Source organism: Thamnophis sirtalis, unplaced genomic scaffold (genome assembly GCF_051295495.1).
Source record: "Thamnophis sirtalis isolate CommonGarterSnake01/CBP01778 unplaced genomic scaffold, rThaSir2_p1.2 scaffold_2, whole genome shotgun sequence".
NCBI lineage: Eukaryota > Metazoa > Chordata > Lepidosauria > Squamata > Natricidae > Thamnophis > Thamnophis sirtalis.
In genome coordinates this window covers 25,561,560-25,583,720 of record NW_028261382.1, presented here as the reverse complement: position 1 = coordinate 25,583,720, position 22,161 = coordinate 25,561,560, and the positions used below count along the sequence as shown (strand labels likewise).

The 22,161-nt window shown below is 48.3% G+C and overlaps 1 protein-coding gene across 2 annotated transcripts in view; it reads right to left on the bottom strand.

Moving 5' to 3' along the window:
- COL5A1 (collagen type V alpha 1 chain) overlaps positions 1 to 22,161 on the bottom strand; it is a 249,424-nt gene that overhangs the window by 134,874 nt on the left and 92,389 nt on the right. For both annotated transcript variants that reach the window (XM_087704496.1, XM_087704497.1), the window contains exons 5-7: positions 8,926 to 9,057; positions 6,981 to 7,139; positions 4,080 to 4,322 (exon numbers count right to left, since the gene is read on the bottom strand). In XM_087704496.1, the coding sequence (XP_087560622.1) occupies positions 4,080 to 4,322; positions 6,981 to 7,139; positions 8,926 to 9,057 (534 nt within the window). The remainder of the gene's footprint in view (positions 1 to 4,079; positions 4,323 to 6,980; positions 7,140 to 8,925; positions 9,058 to 22,161) is intronic.

Genomic DNA, 22,161 nt, shown 5'->3' with positions numbered 1-22,161 from the left:
GTTATCAGATACAAAGCCAAATTTGCTAATTATAGGCAGAACTTCCAATTTCAATCCAATGAGGAAGGTTTCTGCCAATCCCTCAATGGAGAAACGGCTGTGAATCAGTCAGTACCTGACAAGGAAGAAACACTGGAGTTCTGGGTGCAGCTGTGGGACAACCCAAAGAAATACAACAAGGATGCAGCTTGGTTAAAAGAGGTGGATAAGAATAAAAAAAGAAGTTGCAATGAAAGAACTAGTAATAACAGAGAAATGGTAGAGAAAAGAGCAAGGAAGATCAAGAATTGGTCTGCATCAGGTGAAGATGAACTGCATGGTTTTTGGTTGAAACATCTAACTGGTCTATACCAACTCATTGCCAGGCAGTTAACAACATACTATAAGGCGGTGAAAGTAAAGAATGGCTAACATCTGGCAGAACCTACCTGATAATTAAAGATCCAGCAAAAGCAGCACAGTAAGCAACTACAGGCTTACCAACAACTTTCAAATGGCTAACCGGTGTGGTAGCTGAGGCAGTCCAACAGCATCTAGTTGAAAACGATCTCTTTCCACTTGAGCAGAAAAGAAACGACCCCAACAGCAAAGGAGCAAAAGATCAACTCCTAATTGACAAAATGATTTTGGAAAACTTGCAAGAGAAGGAAGACCAACCTCATGGATAGCCTTCAAAGAGGCACTTGACTCTCTGCCTAGAAATAACAGGAATCAATAGAAATACCAAAAGCTTTGTGCCAAGATTGATGGCACAATGGAAGACACAGTTGCAGGTCAGAGGAGAGGGACTGGGAGAAGTTAATATCAAGAGAGGAATATTTCAAGGAGATTCACTATCACCACAATTTGTCATTGCATTCTTTCCTCTGTCAACAACACTGAGCAACTCAGGCCTAACATCAAAAACATCTGCCAGACTATCCCCCCCTCCTTTATAGGGGTGATCTGAAGCTGTATGGAATAAGACCATCTGAAACAGAATCACTGCTCAACACTGTCCGTATACATAGCCAAGATATTGCAGTGGAGTTTGGATTGGACAAATGTGCCACACTCACTATCAAATAAGGAAAAATAGTAAGAACTGAAGGAAGCAAGATGCCTCACAAAAATAACATTAAGAGTCTGGATGAAGATGATTACACAAATACCTGCGTATCCTTCAAGCTGACAACATCAATCACACTGAAGTCAAGAAAATTGTTAGAAGTGAATACATCAAGAGAGTGAAGAAGATCTTAAAGTCCAACCTCAATAGAGGAAACACTAGCAAGGTAATCAACACTTGGGCACGTCCAGTCATTAGATACCCAGCGGGAATAGTGGACTGGACTCACAAAGAACTAAAAGTGATGGATAGGAAGACCAGAAAAATAATGACAGTGAATCATGCTGTCAGGCCTGCAGCCAGTTCCTTTTGGGATCTTTGGCCTCCCACATTTCTATCTACTATGCTGTTTCTATAGTTGGGAAATGGGAGGGGAATAGCAAGGAGTAGGATGTGATGTAACCAAAATAAAATTCCTTTTAGATTGCCAAGGTCATCCTTTGTCTCTGCACCTCTGCACCTGACCGGAACTGGATGGGTGGAAGCTGCCAGCATGGCAGTGGGAGATTGGACCATGGGATGGATCTGTGGGTGTGGGGGCAAGATCTTGAACTTTCAACTGGGTGGGGAAAATGGGAAGCTTTCAGATTTGGGTTTTCCCAGATGTGCCAACATGGCTCTCTTCATAAATTGGATCTTTGAGTAATACGTTGCCTTGGACTCTGATTTAATTTTGGATGTTATTTGGAACCCTGACACATGCCCCTCATCCTCACAGTGACTTTGGCTGACTCTACCTACCAAGGCAAATAGGTGGGCGTAGGATGTTGCAAGTACATCAGATGGTTGAAGAAGAAGAAGAAATTGTTTTGGAAGACTATCTGAAGGAAAATGAAGAAGATGCACTGAAGTTAGTATGCCAGGAAGGCTTACTGGCTACTGGAAAGACCAAACTGCCCTACAAGAAAGACCAAATAAAGAAAAGAATGGAGGCATGGGAAGACAAAGCACTACATGGCCAGTACATTAAAAAAAAGTAGCAGAGAAAGGAGATAATAGCGAGACCTGGCAATGGCTAAGAGCAGGGAAGTTGAAGAAAGACCGAGGGACTAATTCTGGCTGCACAAGACCAAACCTTAAGGACAAATGTACACAAAACCAGACTTGAGAAGACAGCAACAGACAGTAAGTGCCCCCTATAAGCTGTTGCAAGAAAATCCCACAAACTGACTGCAAGCAGCGGCATGAAAAAAAGTAGCAACAATGGTGCTTGGAAGATCTGTAAGAAATACCATTTGCCTCTAAGGAAGAACTAGTGGGACTCATAGAAAATAAAGAAGTTAAATTGCTCTGGGACTTCAGAATCCAGACAGACAGGCACCTGCCACATAACTTAACGTTGTCGATAAGATGTGGCAGTGCCTGGACACAGCAAAATAAAAGAGAAAGAACTGGAGAAGATACAAAACACAAATACCTACAAATAGAAATAGAACGACTATGGCAAAGGCAAACAAGGGTAGTACCAATAGTAAGAGGAACCTTGGGAGCAAACCCAAAACACCTGGAGCATCACTTGAACACCATCGGCATTGACAAATTTGCCACCAGTCAATTGCAAAAGGCAGCTTTACTTGGAGCAGCTTCCATCCTGCGACAATATCTGTAACAGCATCAAACATTTCGATCTGCCATCCCAGGTCCTTGGTAAGAACTCGATAGGTAGACAAAAATGCCAAGCCCAGTCTAAACATCTGGCTGACTGTGCAATGATAGTAGTAGTAATAAAAGATAAAATTCTGGCAATGATTTACAACTGGAATGTTTTAAAAAATGAAGATTTGATTATGGCTGCTCAAGAGCGACCTATTCAAACTAATTCATTTTTTTTCTTAAATTTATTGGCCGCCTATTTTACCACAGGGTAACTAATGCGATCAAAGTCAGAACCCCCCCGACCCCCAAAAAAATCATCAAATGATCCCAGCCAAACTCAAAATCCAACCATTTGTTTAGGATGCTCCACCGCATTTTGAGTGTTTTCCTTTGAGTCGATCTAGACTGCTGGGGACCAACCTTGCATGGCATCAAAAAGGGTTTGTCATTGCCCTTTTCCTAGGATGGAGTCAACCATATCTCTGTCCTTGGAGGGAGGTCTCACTTCACCTGCTAGACCAGGGGTGTCAAACTCAAGGCCCGCAGGCTGAATCCGGCCCACGGGGCTGCCCTGGAAGCAGCAACGGACCAGCCTGCAGTGTCTCTGCCAGTGAAAACGGAGCTCAAGAGGGCCACATGGGGCCTTCTCAGGCTCCATTTTGGGCCGCAATGGCCTCCTGCAGCCCCCTGCCAGCAAAAACAGAGCTCGGGTGGGAGGATGTGCAGACACACACACACACACACACACACACACCCTCCATTTTTGCTGGCAGAGGGTTAGCAAAACAAAAATGAAACGAAAGGAAAAATGTTTTCCCCTTTTGCATTTGGAGCATGCAAGAAGGGACAGGAAAGTAGAAAAGGAAAGAGGGAAGACAAAGAAGGAAAGATGGGAAGAGAGCAAGGAAGGAAAACGAAGGAAGGAAGGAAGGAAGGAAGGAAGGAAGGAAGGAAGGAAGGAAGGAAGGAAGGAAGGAAGGAAAACTAAGGAAGGAAGCAAGGAAGGAAGGAGGGAAGGAAGGAAGGAAGGAAGGAAGGAAGGAAGGAAGGAAGGAAGGAAGGAAGGAAGGAAGGAAGGAAGGAAGGGGATTATAATGAGAGTGAGGGAGGCTCTGAGTCCTGCCTTAGCACTTAGCCACCACAGGTGCCCCGGAAATGAGTGATGTCAAGCTGGTCACACCCACCTAGGCCCCCTGAGGTCAAACACAACCCTGATGTGGCCCTCAATGACATCGAGTTTGACACCCTGTGCTAGAGTCCCAAGTGGCTTTTTGCTCAAAGCTCTTTGTCTGGCTTTCTAACGGCCCACTGTGCTTGTTCCATGCGCTTCGCCCGTGAGCCAACGGCCTCCTCTAGAAGAAGCAAAGCCACTGACCTCCGTTTCATTGTAGGCGAGGACTGCGCTGGTGGGCACTTCTGCCCCAGTGCCTCCTTCTGGGAGCTTGTCAAGGTTGTCAAGGTCTTCGTAGTTGAGATCTTCGTAGGGGAGGGGCGTATAGTACTCCTCCGTCATGGTCCCGTACTCGTACTCATCGATCAGCAGTTCATCCTCTGCCTTGGGGACCTCCTCCGGGATCTTCTCCACCACCAGTGGCGGGGTGGGCAGAGGGGTGGGACTCTGTTTGAAAGAGGAGATGAGACGTGGGTGGGCTGCCACAAACTCTGCCCAGGACAGTCTAGAGGGGCAGACGTTACGATCCACTATGGCAGTGTTTCCCAAAGTGTGGTACACGTACCCCCAGGGGTACGGGAAGAGTTTGGTGGGGGTACGCATTGCACCAGAGTTTGGTGGGGATCACATGGGAATATCCACTGCACCGTGCTTAGCTGCACCCACAGAACAAGGAAAGAAATAGGCGCGTATCGCAGTTTTTACATGGGAACTGGGGTCATCGTACATCGTACAGGGAACCAAATTATGATGATCTGTCATCTCAACATAAACAATTTCATCCTTCTCATTGAATCAAATAAATGTTCTTTATTATATAACTTTCGTTTATTTTGCGTATGTACCAAAAAAATAAAAAATAAAAATATTTTGATTTTTATTAAAGCATATGTTTTTTATGAGGGGTACTCAGCGTTACAAAAATTATAGAAGGGGTACACATATGTCAAAAGTTTGGGAAACACTGCACTACGGTAACCTCATAATAAAAGTAGGACTAGCATTCATGACTTGATTTCCTACTCTGGTCCACCTTGAAGAAACAGAAATGGGTTCGGACGGATTTGGCCAAACTGGTAGTGGCATGGCGGCCTGGGTCACTGGAACAAGCACTGGAACCAGCAGTGACCCAGGCCTGCCACGCCCCCAAACCGGTTCCCCAATCGCTGCCTTCGCTGCCGCCATTTTGTTTTTGAGTTGTGCACATGCAAGAACAATTTTAATTGAACTGTGCATGCACACAGAGCACGCATCCAGCACGCACAAAGCGTGCGCACGAGTGAACTGGCAGTATAGCCAGCCAGAACCCACCCCTGAAGCAACAACACCAGTCCTGAAAGTCTTACTGTGCTTCCCCCTTCCCCCGTTCTTTGTCTGGAATGGTTTTTGGATTATGGTTCAGCCCTGGACTCAGATTTCTTCTCAGACTACTGCCTTGGTCACAGCTCTTTCTCCTATTTCTCAAAGTTATTCCTTCTGCTCATTACCTACAGCAACATTACTGGAAAAATATTAATCTGGGAACTTTGGATCTTCCTCTTCTTTACTTCTTGGCTTCCTCCTTACTCAAACCATCCCTCCTAGGAGATGGAAGATTAGACTCAGAGGAGAAAACTTGCCACTTGACTGGACATCTATCTGTGTTGTGAGGCCAAAGGGAACAGTGGAGGAGAGAGCCGTAATAATCCACAGAAGCCAAAAATTAAGGAGTCTGCAGCACCTTTTCCAGTTAACACGTTTTATTAAAAGATATAAGCTTTTGTAAGCTGCAAACTCCCTTCATCCAGAGAAATATTAAATACCAGATAGATATTGTGCTTTGCAACAAAACAATGTGATCAGGCTATGCAGGAGAAATTCTGTTCACAATCCGTTGGCTCAGTGGTGGTCGGTGGTTGAAAGACATAAGGGAATATCGCTCCTGCTGCCTTGAGTCCGGAAGCTGTTCCACAGGTGGAAGGCATAGACACTTGGGTGAGGTACCAACGTTTAGTACTGTAAGGAGCCCCAGACTGTTCCTGAGTGAAGGAGTGGAACGTCTGCCAGTTTGAACTGAAGTAATGGAATGTGAGGCAACTGGCAGTTGGAACAGAGTTCTTTTCAGGTGGGGAGGGGGAGTAGAACTACTTAGCATCAGAGCGTGTTAATTATAAGAATTACTAATGATCTGATGGTCATTTCAAAAAAATCCTTTCTTAGCAAGCACCCAGAAGCCAAGAGGAACCTACGTGCCAAATTTCAAGTTTGTAGGCTCTACGGTTCTGGAGATTTCATGATGAGTGAGGGTATTTGCCTTATATATATATAGTTGGTTTCTTCTTTTCCAAGGCTCCTATGGGCTACCCATGGTATCTTGAGCTACTTGGAAGAAAGACTTTTAAATGAAGTTATTTAACTGCCACCCTCCCTAAGTTTGTAGAATAAAATCCACACACATAAGGAAAATGGAAGTTAATAGAGATGATCCCTTTGCCAACCCAATTGGGGGCTGTTCCTGGACATACCAGAGCACCTCGCTTGCTCCACGGAAGGAGACCCTGGCCTTTCCCTCAAGTCCTCTGAGGCAAGCAAATTCAGGCAACAGAAGCACTCTGGACTCTGAGACAGATCTTGATGGAACAGAATCAAGGAAGCCCGGTGAACCATTTGCAGCTCAACCTACACCTAGCGTAATTAAGACAGATTGACGTTGAGCCTCTTTCTCAGGCTTTCTTCCTTCTGTGGACTCAGGGATCTTTTCCTGTTTTCTCCTCCATGTTCCTGGAATTAGTTAGAACCGGAGGGTTCCCAACCTTTTCTTCTTTTTATATATATAATTCCATCTTTAGTTTTCTATACCCCGCGCCCTTCCGATATATATTTCTGATATATTTTCACACCCCTTTAAAAAATAAATCATTATATGCATATAATTATACATATACACTATAATTTTGAAACTTCTAAACCCAAGGTTTTGCATCTCCTGGAATATCGTCTCACACCTCTAGGGGGTGCAAGCACCCTGGTTGGGAACTCCTGTGTTAGAGGCTCCATTGCACCTTCCCTCCCACCGGACCCACAGAGACCCCTGGTCGACCCCCCCACCCTCTTGCCGTCCTTTACCTCGGTGGTGTCAATCACTTCCCGGGCTACTTCATCGGTTTCCACAGGTTGGGCAGTGGTCGGGGTGGCTTTGCCTGCCTCGTCGAGGTCCTCATAGTAGGGGTATTCGTAATAGTAAGTTTCTCCTTCAACTTCCAGGTTCTCGTTCCCATCTGGGTACTGTGAAGAAAGGAAAGTGATTGAAATGGTGACAGGAGGCCATGAAACTGTGGAATTCCCTCACAGGACCTAGACAAGGGAGGCCACTGGCTTGGCTATGGTTAAAGGGGAATCGGCTACACCCACAGGAGACAAGCGAGTGCTTCTGGCTTGAGCCCAACTCCAATAATAAGCATATTTCAGATGAACAGAGTTGGAAGGGTCCTTGTAGGTCATCTAGTCCAACCCCCGCCTGAGCAGGAGATCCTACACAATTTCTGTCCGATGGCAGTCCAGTCTCTTCTTGAAAGCCTCCAAGTGATGAAGCTCCCACAACATCTGAAGGCAACCTCTGTTTCATGGGATGATTGTTCTCCTTGTCAGGAAATTCCTCTTTATTTCCAGGTTGAATCTCTTCTTGGTCAGTTTCCATCGATTCTTCCTTCTCTGGCCTTTGGGTGCTTTGGAAAACAGCTTGGCCCCCAACTCCCCTCTGTGGCAGCCCCTCAAATATTGGAGCACTGCTATCATGTCTCCCCTGGTTCTTCTCTTAAATGTAACTTTCTCAAAAATGTACCGTATTTTTTGGACTATATGTCACACAGGTGTATAAGACACACAAAGATTTCGAAGAGGTAAGTAAGATAAAAAGGTTTATGTCCTCCCCAGCCCCCCAGGAGCACTCTGCAGGCTTTGGCAGGGCTGGGGGAAGGCAAAAATGCCTCTGTTTTTGCGAAAAATAGCCCATTTTTTGCAAAAAATGGGATGCAGGGGTGGGGCTTTGGGAGGTCAAAAATGGCTATATTCAGTGTATAAGAAGCACCAACATTTCCTCGCTCTTTTAGGGGGGGAAGGTACGTCTTATACTCTGAAAAACACAGTAATTTTTATTATACTAGCTATTCATGGAATCCCTCTGAATCCGAAGTCGTCACTGCTCACAGTGGATGCCCATCTAGCCCTTTTCTGGGAAAGATTTCCTCTTATGGGGTTTTCTCCCCCCAAACCATCTCCAAGACCCATCTCAGCACCTCAGTCAGGACTCTCTGGTTTTGAATGCAGATGAAAACAATCATGGAAAGGTGACCCACTGTTCATACTTCTCTTTTCTTCTGCTCCAAGTGCAAATGTGGGCAAAGAGGCTCACCCAGTTGGTAGACTTTGGAGCTAGGAGGGCTCCGGGTTGATTTTTTGGAAGTCCAAGGGAAAGCTACACAGGACAGGGCCAGACTCACAAAAACAGCAGCAGCAATAATGACCATTGTGGCCGCTGTTTGTTAGAAAGCAAGGAACTTCTACTGTGGAGTTGGTGGTGCAATGGAGTCGCTCAGAATTAGCACTGAGAGCAAAACCACCCGAGGAACTAGGGGAATTGCTGGGTGAGGAAGATGAGTCCCTGTCTTGCTTTACACTACAGGCACTCCCATCCTTGCTTAAAAATACATACTTGACATGAACATTGCAAGGTTAGAGTTTGGGTTAGGATAAGGATTACTGTATAGCAGGAGTGAAATCCAGCAGGTTCTGACAGGTTCTGGAGAACCGGTAGCGGAAATTTTGAGTAGTTCGGGGAACCGGCAAATACCACCTCTGGCTGGCCCCAGAGAGGGGAGGGAAGAGAGATTTTGCAGTATCCTTCCCCTGCTACGTGTCAGGTTCCGAACCACCATGCCCACCAAGCCACGCCCACATAACCTGTAGTTAAAAAAACCTGTTGTGTAGGCTTTCAAAGGGAGGGCTAGAGCTAGGATGGCAGGGAGAGATCCCGCTGGCTGCCCCTCAGGCTCCCAGCCCCTTCCCCACTCACGTATTCATCAGGGTTTGGGTCCTGAGAGTGAGGCACATCCGGCACGGCTGTGTCACAATCTGGGCTGTAGTGTTCACAGTAGTCGTAGGCGGCTTGATGGTCCGAGACGATGAGCAGTTGTTGGATGTCGCCCTGCAGGAAAGAGACAGACCACAATGACAGGAGCCCCACCTGATCCCAGAACCCCCTCCCTTAAAAAAGGAAGCCACCCCACCATTTTTCTGAATGTTTTGAATGGGAAGAGACTGGAATTCCCACGCATCTGGAATTTCTGGAAATGTTGAGCAAGCACCTAAAAAACGTATACCATGTTATGCAGTCCCTGCTGTCTGTTCCAGTTCTCTGTGTCTACGAGCCTCCGTGGCTCAGTGGTCAGAGTGCAGTACTGCAGGCTACCTCTGCTGACTGCCAACTGCCTGCAATTTAGCAGTTTGAGTCTCACCAGGCTTAAGGTTGACTCAGCCTTCAGTCTTCCATACATATTCTATATATATATATATAAAGATGGCTATTTGTGTGTATGTGTGTTCCATAACTCTGGAACACCTCGAGAAATATCAACCAAATTTGGTACACAGATTACTTACTCTCTGGAAACAAATACTGTGGGGGTAAGATACCCCTTACGCCCCTTGGGCAGGGATTGGGGTGTTGTGCCTTAAAATGACTTCTACTGTACAGTGTACAGCACTGTACTGTACAGTGCTGTGGAGTTGCCATGGTAACGGCTTCATAGTACTCCACAAGGGGGCTCCCTCTGGTGAGGGGGAAAATCCAACACTAGAAATTGCGACAACGTTCATAGAAGGAGGGTTGGGATAAATAAATACCCGGGTTATCAACTAGTAGAGACACAACTTGGCATTCCTGCAACAGTATCCCAGAAGAAGAAGAAGAAGAAGAAGAAGAAGAAGAAGAAGAAGAAGAAGAAGAAGAAGAAGAAGAAGAAGAAGAAGAAGAAGAAGAAGAAGAAGAAGAAGAAGAAGAAGAAGAAGAAGAAGAAGAAGAAGAAGAAGAAGAAAATACAGTGAAGTAGAGAGTGATGGAAAGGATGGAAAACAAAGTAGGAGATATAAGAAACATTCCCAAGATCCATAAAAGACTCCAGTGCCTATATACTGTACGAACGCTCAAAGTTAAGGGAACAAACAGGGTGAAAACAAGAACAACAAAGATGATCAAAGGCCTGGAGACTAAACCATATGAATGAAGAACGGCTGCAGGATTTGGGTCTGGCCAGTCCAGAGAAAAGAAAGATTAGATGTGATATGACAGCAGCCTTCCAGTATTTGAGGGGCTGTCACAAAGAAGAGGAAGGGGTCAACCTATTCTCCAAAGCATCAGAGGGCAGGACAAGAAAGAATGGATGGAAACTAATCAAGGAGAGAATCAACCTGGAATGAAGGAGACACTTCATTCCAGGTGCGACAGTTAACCAGGGGAACGGCTTGCTACAAGAACTTGTGGGTGCTTCATCACTGGAGGCTTTTAAGAAGAGACCAGACACCCACTTGTCTGAATGGTATAGGGTCTCACTGCCGTTGTTAAGTTAGTAACATGGTTGTTAAGTGAATCTGGCCTCCCCGTTGACTTTGATTGTCAGACAGTCACAAAAGGTGATGGACCCCAGGACACTGCAACCATCGTAAATACCAGTCAGCTACCAAGCGCCTGAATTTTGATCATGTGATCATGGGGATGCGGCAGCAGTCATAATGTGAAAACTGTCATAAGTCACTTTTTTCAGTGCCATTGTAACTTTGAACAGTCACTAAATCAACTGTTGTAAATTGAGGACTACCTGTAATATTCTGTTGCTCTGCATGTACACAGAGAGCTTCTGCACCAGAGACAAATTCCTTGTGTGTCTACTCTACTCTATAAAAAGAGGTTGAGACTCTGGAAAGAGTACAGAGAAGAGCAACCAGGAGGATGAGGGGGCTGGAGGCTCAAACATACAATGAAGGGTTGCAGGAACCGGGCATGGCTGATGTAGTGAAGAGAAGGACCAGGGGAGACATGAGAGCATCTTCCAGTGTTTGAGGGGCTGCCACAGAGAGGAGGGGGTCAAGCTATTCTCCAAAGCCCCCGAAGGCCAGAGAAGGAACAATGGATGGAAACTGAACAAGGAGAGATTCAACCTGGAAATAAGGAGAAATTTCCTGACAGTGAGAACAATCAACCAATGAAACAGAAGTTGCCTTCGAAAGTTGTTGGAGCTTCATCCCTGGAGGCTTTCAAGAAGACACTGGACTGCCATGTGTCAGAAATGGTGTAGTGGGGTCTCCTGCTTGGGGGAGGGGGGGTTGGACTAGATGACCTACAAGGTCCCCTCCAACTCTGTTAAATCTGTGAAATCTCTGTGAAATCTCCATGATTTTCTGCTCTTGCAAACTCTCCCAGTGTCCCATATGCTTTGTACGTTGTTCTCTAAAACTTTTGCCTCTCTCTCTGTTTCAGGATCTGAACTCCAAATAACCGTAACTTCCTTTCCTCTCGGCTCATTCGCTCTTCTTTTGTGCGTTGTGACTTCATCCTTTTCCTGCTGCCTGTGTGACCAAGCTGGAGATCCAGATGGCCCCCTTGGCCTTTGCAAGGCAACACAAACTTGGCTGTCCCTCCCAGGCAGGGCGCAAGTTCTGCCAGCTGATGTTGTTTGCATTGTAAGTTGGAATTTGTTTTTGGCGACCTCAGATGGTTATTATTTGGACTGTTGCTCTAATTGTTGGTTTTAACATGTACACTGCTCAGAGTCCCTGCTGTGACATGGGTGGCCAGGTCGATTGTGCAAACAAACAAAGCAAAATCACCAGGATGGATTTCATTTGTATACAGAATCTACTATCAAGGCCCTAATAAAGGCTTCTTTAAGGAGGTCATAATGCACAAGAATTTGACTGAGAGAATGTCCCTCTTGTCTTATATCATCGCCTGTTAAAACTGCTTCCAAAGCCAAGAGATTGGCCAAACTTCTCCTCTTGCACAGTTACTTCAACTCATCATAAGGCCATTAATGATAAACAGTCTCTCTCTCTCTCTCTCTCTCTCTCTCTCTCTCTCTCTCTCTCTCTCTCTCTCTCTCTCTCTCTCTCTCTCTCTCTCTCTCTTTTTTTTTTCCTCTCATTCTCTTTCTCTGTCTCTTTGTCTCTCTCTCTCTCCCCCCTTGTCTCTGTTTTTCAGTCTCTCTCTCTCAGTCTCTCTTTCTCTTTTTCTCCTTTTCTCTTTCTCTTTGTATGTCTCTCTCTGTCTCTTTCTTTCCCTCTCTTTCTCTTTTTCTCTCATTCTCTTTCTCTGTCGCCCTCTCTCTGTCTCTCTCACTCTCTGTTGCTCTGTCTCTCTCTCTGCCCCTCCCTCCCTGTGTCTCTCTTTCTCTCCCTCTTTCTCTCTCTCTTTCACTCTCTTTTTCTTTCTCTCTCCATTTCTCTTTATTCCTTCCTTCCTTCCCTCCTTCCTTTCTTTCTCCAGGCATTCAGAAGAAGAGATAATCCTTTGTACAGTTGTGTGTGTGGGGGGGGTGTTCTTGCTGAACCAACTAATATTAGAAGTTTGTTCCCATCACAATATCCCACCCTATACAGGCAAAAAGAGGCTTTTGACCACGTGCCGAAATAAGTAATTTCTCTGCCTTTAAGTGTATGCCAAATATTTCAAAACAAAACAAAGGCAATTGCCTGATTTCCCCCCAAGTTGGCTGAACTGTGATTACAAATTAGAGAATGCACAACAGCATCCCCCGGGAAGCACCATTTCCTGGGCCAGTGCTAGAGATGATGAGCAGCTTGGCAAGAAAGTTAAGGAGTTAGAAGCACAAGTGCTGTTTTCATCTGTGCTTCCAAAAAAAGGTCAACATTCAATGAGTACACAAAGCATTTTAGAAACAAACCATTGGCTTAAAAGTTGGTGCTGTCACGAGAACTTCAGATTCCTAGACCACAGTCTGCACTACCTCCATAAAGAGCTCTGGCAAGGGATGGTCTGCACCTCACCAAAATTGGGAAGAGTATTTGGAAAATGCTAATTAGGAAGGCTTTAAACAAAACCTGAAGGGGGAGGGTAACAAATCTTTAGGATACTTAATCCCAAGCATAAATCCCAAGATAATCAATCAAACAAGGATGCACGAGGTAATGGGAAGGAAGAAAGACCGTTGGCTTACCTGAACAGTCGTTCTCTGGGCTCTGCAAGGAGAGTCCAAGCGTGGGTTAACACAGCCTATCTGCCTTAGGACTGAGTGAGTATTTTCTCTCTTTGGCCACGCCTCCCTTTGCCTCCATAGTTTCAGTTTTAAAACAAAAAGCAACCATGTAGGAAGCCCGTTCCACAGTCATGTCCAGTAACATCTCAATGCTAAAATCCAGGTGGGATTGGACTCTCCTTGCAGCGCCCAGAGAACGACCATTCAGGTAAGCCAATGGTCTTTCTCCAGTGCGCTGCTTGGAGAATCCAAACGTGGGACATACCCAAGCTATAATGGGGCAGAGACCACAGTCTCCGGAGCCTCTGCTACCTTCTGTAGAATTCTCCTTCCAAAAGAGGCAAAGGTGTCAATTTTATAGTTCCTGATAAACGCAGTGGGAGACGCCCACATGACCGCTCTACATATGTTGAGGCTGGAAGCCTGGGTCGCCCACGCTGCCGAAGTCGCTGCGCTCCTAGTCGAGTGCGCGGTCACGTGGCTCGGTGCAGTCTTGCCCTGATGCTTGTAAGCAAGCTTAATGCAGGCCCGTAACCAGCGACCAACTGTATGAGAAGATGCCTTGTGACTGAGCGACCCAGGGTGAAACGACACAAAAAACGCTTCGGAACGCCGAAATTCCTTGGTTCTTTTGACCAATGTTCCCTCTAATTTTTTTTCAGTGTGAGCGGAAAAGTATAGTGTTTGAGCAGCACATTTTCATACCTGAGCACCTGGATTTTTTTCATAGATGTCACCCAAGACAACGAAATTAGTGTTATTTGAAACTCAATTCTACCATGTAAATATCCATTAAGTAAAGAAATCTCCCTATACAGGTAGTCCTCAATCTACGACCATAATTGAGCCCAAAGTTTCTATTGCTAAATGAGACATTTGTTAAGTGAGTTTTGCCCCATTTTACAACCTTTCTTGCTACAGTTAAGTGAATCACTGCAGTTAAATCAGTAACCTGGTTGTTAAGTCAGTCTGACTTTCCTACTGACTTTCCTTGGCAGATGGTTGCAAAAGGTGACCCCAGGACACTGCAACCATCATAAATATGAGGCAGTTGCCAAAGATCCAAATTTTGATCATATGACCATGGGGATGCTGCAATGATCATGTGTGAAGAACAGCTGTAATTCACTTTTTTCAGTGCTGATGTAGCTTTAGTCATTAAGTGAACTGTTGTAAGTTGAGGATTATACTTTCCCCCTTACTATCCAATAGTCTGCAGTGATTTAGCAAGTTATGAATAAATTACCAACTGATGTAGATTAGCAATTGGAGCACTTAAAGAAGCAAACAAAGGGGGGAGAGGAAAGAAGGGAGGAAGGAAAGAAGGGAGAGGGAGAGAGAAACAGAGACAGAGGGAGAGACAAAAAAGGAAAGAGGAGAAAGAGAAAAAGAAAGGGGAGAGGAGGGTGGGAGGATAAGAAAAAGAGGCAGAAAAAAGAAAGAGAGAGAAAGAGGAAAGGAAGAAAGAAGGAAGGAAGGAAAGAAAAAGGAAGAAAAAAGGAAGAAAGAAAAGTGGAGAGGAGAGAAGGAATAGAGGCCAAAAAAGCAAACAAGGAAAAGTAGGGAAAAAACTTTCACTGGAAAACACTATTTTTCCATCAGTGCAAAACTTTCCTAAACAAGGTTAATTTTCTGGATTTTGACTTTCCGGTCCAGGTGGACCAAGAAGCCTTTATTTTCTTTTTCTAAAATCAAATAAAATCTGCAGAGCACCAGCACGCCATATGAAAAAGAATTTGTATTTGCAAGTAGGTTGACCACCAATCCATGACAAATAAGCTGAAATGCAATATTTAAAACATTCTTACTAAACAGCAGTCTGCCTTCGCTGGACGGCTTGGATCTCTCGCTGACTCTCCATGAAAGCACCGAGATAGAAACAGCCCTCCTGTGCGACATTGACAGTAGGGAGATGGGGGAGGGGTGCCTCGCCCTCTCCTGGGGAGCCCTGTCTGGGGAAGACCCCCCCTCCTCCGGCCTCGGGACCATCGGGTCAGGAGGTTTCTCCGACGGGTCTCCCCCCCTCCTCTGCCCCCGACCGACTTCCTTTTCTGGGCTTTTTGCAAATGAGCGCCGGACGCAGTCGAATCTCTCTCTGTGTGTATGTGTGTGTGTGAGCGCGGGTTGCCCAATCCAGTTCCTCCCTCCGTAGTTTTGAACCTGGGAGGAACTGGTTTGGGCAACCCGAGAGCTCCACCTGACGCCCGAAGGGCTTTGCACGAAGAAACGCGGCTTGAGGCGCAAGGACGGTCCTGGCTGTGGGGCGCAGGCCCCTAAAAGCCTCTCTTTGGTTCCCTCCTCCTCCCCCTCCTTCCACAGCCTGCGTGACGCTGCCACCCTAGGCTGAGAGCTGCTGCTGCTGCACAGCTGAGGGAGGGAGCGCGAAAGCAGAGGCGGGGCGCCAAGCTTTGGTTAAGGCAGGCAAGGGAAACTGCGAGCCGAAAGGAAGTCTTGCTGGGAAGACGCGGCAGCAGGGCTTTAAAGGGCTCCCCCCTCCCCAGCCAGCCAGCCCACCCAGCCCATTCTTCCCCCGCCACAACTGTATCCAACAGGCCAAGTTGCTGGGAGGAGAAAGTTTGGGCTGCAGGACATGAGATTCCTCTGGGGAGGTCCTTTGCGGGCGGCCAGTTCTAGCTGCCTGCAAAGGACTTCCCCACGTTTGCTATGAAAGAAATCTCTGCGCGGGAGTTGAAAAGTCCTGCGCGGGGTTTTCTTGCCATGTGCGCGGCTGCGCAGCCGCGCACCTTAGAGGAAACAGTGCTTTTGACGTATATTCAAACCGCACGTCGCACATCCAACTTGTGCCAATCACGCTCCCTGGGGTGATCAGGCTTTGGACAGAAATTCGGGAGGATCACCTCCTGCGATCTATGAAAGACGGTGTTGACCTTAGGGACAAACGTGGGATCCAACCTCAGAACAACCCTGTCAGGATGAACAATGCAAAGATCTGCCCTGACAGACAAGGCCGCCAACTCTGACACCCTCTGAGCAGACGTGATGGCCACGAGGAATGCTGTTTTCAGAGTCAGATGGTGAAGACTCGCTTGACGCAGGGGCTCGAACGGTGCCCCCGTCAAGGCACGAAGCACCAGAGGCAAGTCCCAAGATGGGTAATGGTGAACCAGACAAGGGTTGACATTAGAGGCCCCCTTCAGGAAGCTCTTGACCTGCAGATGCTGACTCAAGGAACGGGAGGACCCCCTGCCAAGAACCGTGGACAAAGCAGCAACCTGATGGCGGAGGATGTTTGGAGCTAACCCTTTGTCCAACCTCTCCTGCAGAAAGTCCAGCAACTCTGGGACAGATGCGGAAACATCATTCACACCCGCCTTCCTGCACCAGGCTGAGAAAGCAGTCCAGGTGGCATCATATATTCTGGTGGTGGACCGCCTCCTGGACGCCTGATAGTATCTGCTTCCTCAGGAGCTCCCCCTCAAGTGCCAAATGGCCAACTGCAACCACTGGAGATCCGGGTGGGAGACTGCTCCCTGGCAGAGTGATATCTGATCTCGAGGGATTACCCACGGTCTCTGTACCAAGAGACCTACCAGGTCCGCATACCAGGATCTCCTGGGTCAGTGAGGCGTGACCAGGAGGACCTCCGCCCCCTCCGCCAGGTTCTTGGTCACAACCTGCAGGAGGAGCGGCAGAGGAGGGAATGCATACAAAAGTCCTGGGGGCCACCTGCACCTCAGCGCATCCGTCCCCTCTGCCAAAGGTGAATGGTATTGGGCAAAGAACCATGGCAGATGAGTATTGGAATGTGTGGCAAAGAGGTCTATTTGCGGTTTGCCAAACCTCCTCACGATCTGCTGAAACAGGTCCGGATGCAGCTGCCATTCGGAGTTGTCGATCTGTTGTCTGCTCAGCCAATCCACCTCTCGATTGCTGGTCCCGGAAATGTGGTCTGCTCTTAAGGATGCCAGGTGGCGCTCTGCCCACCTGCCCAGCGCCTCTGCTTCTGCCATGAGCTTCCTGGAGTGAGTTCCGCCCTGCCTGTTCACGTGGGCCTTGGTGGCCACATTGTCCATCAGCCAGAGGACATGCTGACCCGCGACCAGGTGGGAGAACCTTCGTAACGCGAGGCGGGCGGCCCTCAGCTCCAGCCAGTCAATGCTCTGGGCGGCCTCCCCCTGGCTCCACAGACCCTGAGCAAGCTGGCCCTGACAGTGCCCCCTCCCAGCCAGCCAGGCTGGTGTCCATGGTCACCATGATTCTTTCGGGCTCTTTGAAAAGACTTCCTTTTTCGACCGCCGTCGTCTTTCACCAGGAGAGGGACCAGATGACCTGGTGGGGGGGCTCACCTTCCTTGAGGAATTGCTGGTCTTGGCCCTCTGCATCGGCAAGAGGAACCACTGGAGTTGCCTGGCATGGAGACGTGCGCAGGGAACCACATTCAGGCAAGAGATCATGATCCCGAGAAGCTGTGAAAGTGAGACAATCGGGACGGACCTGGATCTCCAACACTGCAGTGCCTGAGGTTCTGCAGCCATTCCGGGGAAAGGAAGACCTGACAAGCGACTGAGTCTATGATCGTGCCGAGATGTTGTAGGCACATGGTCGGGACCAAGTGGCTCTTCTCCATGTTCACAGAGAAGCCGTGCTGCTGCAATGTGAGTATGGTCAACTGCACATCCCGTCTGGCTTGGTTCTGGCTGCTGGAATGAATGATGATGTCGTCCAGATAGCATTCCAGACGGACGGGATGCTTCCGGAGGTGGCCCGCCACCTCAGCCAGGATCTTTGTGAACGTCCTGGGTGCGGATGAGAGGCCGAAGGGAAGGGCCCTGTACTGGTAGTGCCCCCCGTTGTAGAAAAACTTCAGGAACGGTCTGTGAGCCGCGTGGATCGGAACGTGCAGGTAAGCCTCCTTCAGGTGTATTGACGTGAGTAGATCCCCCTGTCTGACACACCCCAGGATTGACTGGAGGGACTGCATTTTGAACTTTCTGTAGGCCAGATGCCAATTTAGCCTTTTCAGATCTAAGATGGTCCTCCACCCGCTGGAGCTTTTGGGCACTAGGAAGAGGATGGAGTAAAATCCCTGCCTCTCCTGCCCCTGGGGTACGGGTTCCATGGCCCTGATCTGCAGAAGGTGGCGGATCTCTGCCTACATGAGCTCCCTCTTCAGGCGACTTTTTGGAGTGGGGCACTGAAGGAATGACCTCTCGGGGAAGGACAGAAACTCTAACACTAGGCCCTTTCTGATCGTGTTGAGGACCCAGGAGTCTGTGGTGATCTCCTCCCACATGTCAGCGTACACCTGGAGCCGACCCCCTATGGGAGGACCCCTGTAATGGTCATTTGCCCCTGCAGAACTGACGGGAAGAGTCCCCCCCCATAAGGCTTCCGAAAGGACTGCTGCTGCTGTCTACCACGGAACCCATAGGAGCCCCTGTCCTGACCCCAGTACCCTCCCTGGGAGAAGGGTCCATTGTAAGAAGATGAGGTCGATGGCTGGTTCGTCTCCTGGTTCCGAAAGGACTGCTTCTGAAAGGAACCAGAGTTCTTACACTCGTTCTTTTTCAAGATGGCCGGGAGGATCTTTCGTTTGTCCTTCATTTCGATGACAAACTTGTCCAGGGCGTCCACAAAAAGCTGCCCCCTCCCCCTTAAACAGAGCCGAAGCTAGCTTCCACTAAGCCTTCATGTCAGCTTGCCAGCAGCTGCCATGAAGTTAGACACCAAAGCCTTAGAGGCAAACTTAGCGGCATTTAATGAGGCATCCATCGAATACTCAACTGTGGTGATAATCTTGCTGAGATCATGCTTCCACCGGGATCCCCTGGCGGGAGGCTTGGCTCTCAACTGTCTCAACCATAGAAGGGACGCCCTGATGAAGAAGGAAGCCGCGGTGGATCCCCTGATAGCCCAGGCAGCTGCCTGGTGCGTCTTGTGGCACGCCTTCTCAAATCGTTTATCCTCTGCCTTGAGGCCCTCAAGGAGGTTGGCTGGCAAATTAGAGGTAGAAGTCAAGGAAACCACCGGGACATCCACCTCGAGCAACTTCAGCACATCCTCCATCTTACCCTCAACAGAATAAAGGGATTTGTCCCCTCCACTAGGATTGGTCAATGTACCGGGCTGGGCCCACTGACGTTGAACAATGTCCATAAATAGGTCCGGAATGGGAATGACCTCCTGAGGGAGAGTCGTTTCCTTGAACAGACCCTCCTTGGGGTCCCCAGAAGAGGAGGAAGGAGCCTTTGCATCCTTGGAGGCAGGGCCCAAATCAGTGGCCATCCTGGCCTTATGCAAAATAGACTTAAACAAGGTCGGTTTGAATAGGCCAGTGAAGGCCAACTTGTCAGGTGGAAGATCCTCATCTTCCGATAACACAAAGCCCTCAGACTCCTCTCCTTCCTCCGAAACTGATTCCTCCATGGCCACTGAGGTGCCCGGAGAACCCGGTGCCTGGACAGAATCACGGTTTGGGGCCCACCTAGCCATGGATGAACCAGATTTACTGGCCTCCCTGTGCTTCATGCCCTCGGCTATGCCCTTGGAAATAGCAATCGAAATGACCTCCCTCATTTCACTTGACAGGGCAGGCCCTTTGCTTCCCCTGGCACGAGAGCCAGACCGAGGACGCCTGTTCCTGTGACTCCCAGCACTACTCCCCTCCTCAGGTGGAAGCAGGCCCTGGAAGGGCTCCAGCTCCTCCCTGAGTGAAGAACTTGGGGAGTCCGGATATCCCCACAAGGCATCTGGGGACGAGGCCCTGGACTCCTCCCCCATGGGAGATGGATATCTGCTGTTCCGAGGGGAAGAGGAATCCCGTTCACCTCCCTGGGAGATGGGAGAGCCTGGCCCTTGCCCTGCTTGAACAGGGGATGGCTGCTGCTGTGGACCCCTAGCCTCCACAGCTCCTTGCTTCCGAGGGCCCTCCCTGGTCTTGGTGGAAATCCCAGAGGCCCCTGGGGAGGCTTTCTTGCTGGTGCCCTTACTCCCCTTACTGCCCTTGGGGTGAACCTCAATCCTGCTGCGCTTGGCGGAGGGCCCTGCCTGCACATCCTGCACCTCCTTTCCATTGTCCACCATGCTTCTCCAATTGAATAATGCGCAGCGGATAAGCACCGGGCACTTCGCCAGCCAGCAAAAGCGCACCCGCGGACACTCGGTGGAGGGAGAGCTGCCCGCGGGCTGGAAAAACTCCCACCAGCCGCCCCCCGGGGGATCCGGGTACAGGAAGAAGGAAGGCAGGCCTGGCCGGCGCCCCGGACTAGGCCTGAACTCCCTGGCGGCGATCCGCAGCTGAGAGGCTTAATCGAGCACTTCGCGATCCACAGCAAGCTCCCAATGACTAGCTCCGCATGAGGTTTGAGGAAAAATGGCGGCCACTGCGTGCGCAGCTCTAGGGAAAAGTGTGCAAACTACCAAAATGGCTGCCGCCGTCTTTGCCGGATTACAGAGCACCGCCGCAGCTGCTGAGGCACTCAGCCACCTGCGTGGCTTCCAAAAGCGGCAGCAGGGGACCTCCGCAGATCGGGAAGCCTCCCGCCCGTCCCCTTGCTTGCCAGCCACCACCAGACGAGCTACTCACCGTTTCCTGCCCCGCATGCGACCAGCGGGCAGTGAAACAAGCCGGTGCCTCCTCAGCAATGCAATTCAACAGAAAACACAATTGATTAATTGACAGGCAATTGATCAACAAAAGGAAAAAACTTTTTTGAGAGAAATCAAGCTTGGGGAGAAATGTGCTCTAGGACTGGAACACTCCCAAAAACAGTCCAAACGGGCGGACTGAGTTTTAAAACTGAAACTATGGAGGCAAAGGGAGGCGTGGCCGAAGAGAGAAAAAACTCACTCAGTCCTAGGGCAGATAGACTGTGTTAACCCACGCTTGGATTCTCCAAGCAGCGCACTGGAGAAAAACTCAGATACAAAGTAGGAGATGGAGGAAGCATCCCTAGGGCCAGCCATAAAGGACTCAGATGCCTATACACTAATGCTCAAAGTTTGAAGAATAAACAGAGTGAACCTGTAGTACTAATACATGAGGGCAGGCATTAGATAGTTGCCATTACCAAAACTTGGTGGCATGAAACTCACAACTGAAATGGACTGATTGAAGGATATAAACTGTTCAAAAGAAACAGACCTAACAAAGTCTAGTTGCATTATGTGTAAGAGATTAACAGATGAACAGTGTTGGAAGGGACATTGCAGGTCATCTAGTCCAACCCCCATCCAAGCAGGAGACCCCTCACCATTTCTGATAGATGGCAGGCCAATCTCTTCTTGGAAGCCTTCAGGGATGAAGCTTCCACAACTTCTGTTCCATGGGTTGATTGTTCTTACTATCACAAAGTTCCTCCTTATTTCCAGGTTGAATAGCTCCTTGGTCAGTTTCCATCCATTATTCCTTGTCTGGCCTTCAGGTGTCTTGGAAAATAGCTTGCCCCCCTCCTCTATGTGGCAGCCCCTTAAATATTGGAAGGCTGCTATCCTGTCTCCCCTGGTCCTTCTCTTCCCTAGACCAGCCATGCCAAGTTCCTACAACCGTCCATTGTATGTTTTAGCCTCCAGTCTCCTCATCATCCTGGTTGCTCTTCTCTGCACTTTTTCTAGGGTCTCAACCTCTTTTTTATAGTGTGATGACCATCATTACATCTCTATAGAAATGCATAAAGCCAAGGATGAAAGCCTTCTAGAATGCATATGGGTTAATGTAAAAGGGGGGGAAAGAATAGCATTGCCATAGGTGTATTTTACAAGTGACCCAACTAAGCAGAAGAAATAGATGAACTTTTTGCTAATTAATTAACTAAGGTATGTAGGGAGCACTCAACAATAGTAATGCAGGACTTTAACTACCCCAACATCAGCTGGGAGACCAATTCCGCATCAGTTGGAAGATCAAAAAGGTTCCTGACTAACCTAACTGACAATTTTGTTATCCAAAAGGTAGAGGAAGGTACTAGAGGGACTGCTATACTGGATTAAATCCTTATTAACATAGAAGAAATGATAGAGGGCCTGGGAGTGGGAGGAACTTTGAGGGAGAGTGGCCATGTCATATTGGAATTCAATATAAT